Source organism: Pholis gunnellus (genome assembly GCF_910591455.1).
Source record: "Pholis gunnellus genome assembly, chromosome: 12".
Classification (NCBI taxonomy): domain Eukaryota; kingdom Metazoa; phylum Chordata; class Actinopteri; order Perciformes; family Pholidae; genus Pholis; species Pholis gunnellus.
In genome coordinates, this window is record NC_136539.1 from 11,298,441 (window position 1) to 11,304,056 (window position 5,616).

The following is a 5,616-nucleotide window of genomic DNA, read 5'->3' on the forward strand; positions in this document are numbered from 1 at the left end:
ATGGGTGAGTTATCAACTATGTATTCTTGGTTTTGCTGAGGGTTTTGGCAGTATGTGTCATGTTCTGAGTAATGTTGGATCTCATGAACTGTAATGTTTCACTTGTGAGATTTCTGATCTGATGTGTGCTCTTCTCCAATTTCTAATCTTTGGTTTAGCTGCGACGAATGTGTTTATCGTGTATGCCCACCAGAGCGCTGGCTCATTCAACGCTGCAGCCAAAGATGCTGCTGTGGAAGTTTTAGCAGGTCAGGGCTGCACAGTGGCAGGATCGGACCTGTACGCCATGAAGTTTAAAGCCACTGCTACTGCTGAGGACATCACCGGTATGTCAATATCTCCCTGGCATTAGAAGAAGTTTAGCTTTTTATTGAACTTCAAAATTAAATGAAATGAAATAATTTGTCTCGGCAGGAGAAGTCAAGAATGCCGATCACTTCCGTTATGCAGAGGAGACCAAACTGGCATGGGAAGAAGGAAAACTGTGTGCTGACATCACTGAGGAACAACGCAAACTCACTGAGGCGGACCTCATCATCTTTCAGGTAGAGGCTTGGTGACTGACATGTGTGTTAAGCCTCTCAATGCTCAACGCTAACACTTTGCCTTACTACTCAGTTCCCCATGTACTGGTTCACTGTTCCTGCAATCATGAAGGGCTGGATGGACCGGGTGCTCACACTGGGCTATGCCTACACTCAAGAAAAGAGATACAGCCAGGGAATCTTCAAGGTAAAGGCTCAAATCAAACTGTTTGCATTACTAGTCTGAATCTGTTGTAACAGGTTTTTTTCTAACTTGCTCTCTTTCTGCACAGGACAAGAAAGCAATGCTGTCCTTCACCACTGGGTCTCATGAGTCCATGTTTAGTGCAGATGGTATTAATGGAGACATGAATGTCACACTGTGGCCACTGCAGGTACTGAATCAGAATATTGCTTCAACTCGGCATTAAAGATCCAGAGTGTAGGATTTGGGAGTTGAATGGAATATATATGAATCCTGATGTTTTATCAGTCTATAACATCTAAATAGTTTTGGCTAGCGTAGAATGAGACCTTCATGTCTAATGAGGGAGTTGGGCCTTAGAATTTGCTTTGTTTCTACTGTAGCCCAGAAGGGACAAATCTAACACAGATTCTACAGTTTTCAATATGTAACCTTACTGATGGCTACCACTAAATCAACCCTACGTATATAAATGAGCTGTTAAACATAACATTTGACTTTAAACACTGTTTCTCTCTATCCAGAATGGCATCCTGCACTACTGTGGCTTCCAGGTTCTGGCCCCTCAGATCTTCTGGGCTCCGGCTCACGTTCCCGCTGAGGAGCGCAGCACCATGCTGGAGGGCTGGCGTACCCGACTGCAAGGTGTCCTGGGCGAAAAACCACTTTCCTTCACTCCCTCGGACTGCTTTGATGGAGAGAAGGGTTTCCAGCTGAAGCCTGAGGTCCAAGAGAAAAATGCCACCAAGGAGTATGGCCTGACAGTTGGGATCCACCTGGGAAAGGCGCTACCGCCCAACAACCAGATGAAAGCTGGAGTCTAAAGACATTGGAGCTTCTGTATTTCCTTGCATGACAGAAAAATAAAGGCTGACTTGAATTATATTGACATCTAGTACATGAGTTTTTCTTTTTTTAATGCATATACAATGTCATGGTTCAAATATGAAGGGCAGGGTTCTTGTACTGGATTTTCTTTGCATTTACAAGTGGCAGAGCCAAGAAATAAAGTAAAGGACTCTGGAGTGCAAGTTTTTCTCTTTCAAAGTGATTCACCACTCTGTTGCCAGCTTTAATGGTGATGCAATAAATGTTACTCTGGCAACCAGAAGTGTTTATAGGCCATTTTCTGAACAAAAGGTAATTTGGCCATGATGTCCAAGCTCCTGCTGGGATCGTCTAAGCACAGAACACTACAGTATCTTTAGTCAATCAAAGAAATTTACTTTTTTTTTTTTTTTTGTTAACCTTTTTACAATCTAGTGTCAACCTTATATATCTTACTGGGCACAATATTATGATTAGAGTTTTGTACAAACTCTTAACCTAATGTTGCCTCAATCAAATCCTCCCCATGTAAAAACTCTTAAACCAATCACTTTTTTAGTTGCTTGACAATTCTGCATTTAAATCTATTATAGTGCCTGGTTGCTCTCTTTATGAGCCTCTGGGGGAAAACGCCCAGCTTCTTTCCCCTCTGACTTCTTTGATGGAAACGGTTTCCAGCTGAAATGTGCTTAAACGTTTTCCCTGACAGTGGGAACCCACCTGGGGAAACTTCTCCAACCAAAAAGCCAGATCAAAGGGAGAGGGTAGTGATGAACACTTAGTTTTGCACATTACTGTGGAATTGGAATGTTTGGGTGTGCTAAGTTGTGTACTGCTTATTTTGAATAAACCAATCCTCTCTCATACCGTCTGGTTGAAACTGAAGTGCTCTGTACCTTTTGTATACAGACATGCTGACGACAAGCGTCTGCAAGCAGGTTTGAGCTCTACACAGCAACACAAGTGGCCCAGCACTTTTCCCAGAGAAGCAGCTTTTGTTTGGGTATGGAGGAAATGAGATCGGGGAGGGGAGGGGAGGGGGAGCACACTTAAGGAAATGGCCTTGCACTCTGATGTCCAGACCACAGCCTGTGACATGTAGAAAATCAACAGGGTGCATATTGCACAGCTGAGGTTTCATAAGGTCACTATATTTGTTTGTGTTCAGTTGGGTCCCGTTTCATAATCACCTGTCCCTGCAGTTGGACCATCTTAAGATCTTTTCCTTATTTTGCTGTCAAAAAGCAGAACAAATTCAGTGACCTTGAGTTATCCAGTAACCAAAACGAGACATTTAATATTGTACTGAGCCCTTTCAGCTGAACACTCTGGTCCCACATGAGAGAAGTCCTAGATGACAGCGCGGTTAAATCACGCTTTCAAGTGTGAAGTGTTTGAAACGTCTGACTCAAGATGCACTAATTAGCTTCATCCTTATAATTAAAACAAACTATGCATCTGTAGATCTACACAGAAAAACAAATCCCTCTATTGTCAGTATGACGTGTTTGGAGTTTGATTTATATATGCATCATTGACCCAGACAGAAAACCATAGGTTGTGTTTGTATTGCTGGGTTTTGGGGCATTGAGTGTTTATGTATGTAAGGCTTTTACCACAGTCTCTGATCTGCTGTCCATCCGGCTTCCCCATTGTCCATCCCAGTTCTCCCACCCTGGCTGCAGAGAAGGCCATTTTTGTCCTGTTCAATGGGAGGAAGTGGGCACCGTTTTAAACCAGATACGGAACAGAGTCACCGGAAAAGCAGTCCTGCTCCACTGAAACACGTTCATTCAGATACAAAAATAGTAATGTAATTCAGGCTAAGCCTTTAGGTTGAGTGGACCTGGATATTTGTATTAACAATCTTTAATCTTAATCCAACTTTAAAGATGAGTTGCTCCAAGACGAAAAGCACCTTTAGATGAGAATATCTATACTATGTCTGTAAGCTTAGCTCAGCACAAAAACTGGAAATGGGGAAAAACTAGCCTGCTCTAAAAATATCTAAGCCAACGGTTGCTTAATATTTAGGCTACCGTACAGACATCTTCTCCTCTAACTCTTGGCAAGAAAACAAATGTTTTTTTCACAAAATGTCAAACTATTCCTTTCAAGGACTGTAATAAAGTTTAAAATATGAAAATGATATACATAACGGCATTATTCCTTCAACCTGATGTTGGCCGTGCGGGGCCAGATGTGACTGATTGTTCTTCGTTGACTTTTGGGTGTTTTGATTATAGGCCGTAAATGGGTCCCTGTGTTTGCACCAGATGTCATAGTGTTAACAACAGGCCAGCCATTAAACACTACAGAGAGAGAGAGAGAGAGAGAGAGAGAGAGAGAGAGAGAGAGAGAGAGAGATAGTGTGTGTGTGTGTGTGTGTGTGTGTGTGTGTGTGTGTGTGTGTGTGTGTGTGTGTGTGTGTGAGAGAGAGAGGAAAAAATGGCTAAACTGAGAAACGAGGCAAATAATTTATATCAACCATGCTCTCACTCTTTCAGAGGCTACATTAAAATCCAATCAATTATAACGAAACCTACAGCTTGTCGAACTTTGCCTGTGTGAGTGCGCATGAGAGTGGGTGAGAGAGTGAATCCATATGTGCACATGAGGAAAGTTCAAGGCATTTAGATTGAGATTGGCAGCAGGAAAGGTTTTTTTGAATAATGAAGAACTGCACTCGCGTTTCCCTTTATGAATTAACTGAAGTTCTAACTGCCCCCCTTTACCTTTACCCTTTTTTCGTATCACAGAGTGTCCATTGTACGTTCTCTCATCACTATGAAACCAAGGAATTCACTCTGACATCTGAGCACAATCATCCCCCGAACCAATTAGAGTAGGCTCTTAAATCAAGTTATTCTTGCAGAATATACTTTGTAGATAAGTTCCCACAATCTCTGTTAAGGAGAACAATGATAAGATTGATAGTCATACAAAACACCTCTTTACATTTTCATTCCTGAAACATTGTTTTAATAGTTTTACTTCAGGAAGTAACTTACCTGAGACATTATACAACATATCTTAGGTTGAACAGCCTTCGGCATGAGAATTTATTTTTATTTTCTCATAAATTCAGAGTTTAAACTACTTGCATGAGTATTTGAAAATGTGTGCGTGTGTATGCATCAAAGATAAATCTCCCACGGCCCTATGTTGGTGATCACAGCCTGAACAGCTGGTTAGATAAAATGATAAAAAAGGGTGGACTAAAACAGCTGTGGAGGAACACGACCACGGATAGAGCCAAGGAGCTCTTTATACAAGGTCCAAAGAAGGATAGAAAAACACGGGGGAAAAAATAATAACAATCACCGCCTCCTTCCTCTTTTCATGAACTTCTGCAGGATGTGTCTTTCATGCCTTGGCCTTTTCATTCTCATCTCCATCCTTCTTTTGTGTTAGTCCTCTCCTCTCACCACTGTGGAAATGCACAGGAAACTTTTATCACAATGGGACCTTGCACAGATCCTTTGCTCATTAGGGATTTGAACGTTCACTGGAGACGTATTCCTCCGGGGGAAACGGAATGTATTTCACCCCGTACAAGAAAACAAGAAAACACTTTCACAAATCATCTGTAATAGAAGTAATCTGCTAACAAATCACTGCTCATCACTTCACTCACCCAGTTAAAAATCAAAGGTCGTTGAGCATTTTCACTTGTTGGCCATTAATTGAGGAGTAGTTTGCCACTAATGATTATCCTCCCCCTCCATTGATGCCTTTAAAACTCATCTAAAGACCCATCTATCTTCTTTAGCCTCTTAATTATCATCACAAAGACATAATTGCACTAATTTGTAATTAGTTTACACTTTATTTTGTAGTTTGTTTTTTGATAAAGGCAATCTATGCTTTTTAAATTAACCTTTATTCTCTTATTTATGTCGTTTAAGAAAAAAAGCATTTGATCATTCCCGCATTTCATTTAATGTTTTTGCAAAGCACTTTGGGCAACGTTTGTCGTTTTTATATGTGTTCTGTAAATAAACGTGACTTGACAAATCAGGCTCCTGACACGCACTTCACTCAGCCCGCCTGGCAGTG

The 5,616-nt window shown here is 41.3% G+C and overlaps 1 protein-coding gene across 1 annotated transcript; it reads left to right on the forward strand.

Moving 5' to 3' along the window:
* LOC306704044 (NAD(P)H dehydrogenase [quinone] 1-like) lies at positions 1–1,553 on the forward strand (the record flags this gene model as incomplete). Its single annotated transcript, XM_079170255.1, has 6 exons — positions 1–4; positions 159–326; positions 415–545; positions 619–732; positions 818–919; positions 1,254–1,553. The coding sequence occupies 6 exons, from the start codon at positions 1–3 to the stop codon at positions 1,551–1,553; spliced, it is 819 nt and encodes a 272-aa protein (XP_079026381.1).
* Between the last annotated feature and the right edge of the window lie 4,063 nt (positions 1,554–5,616).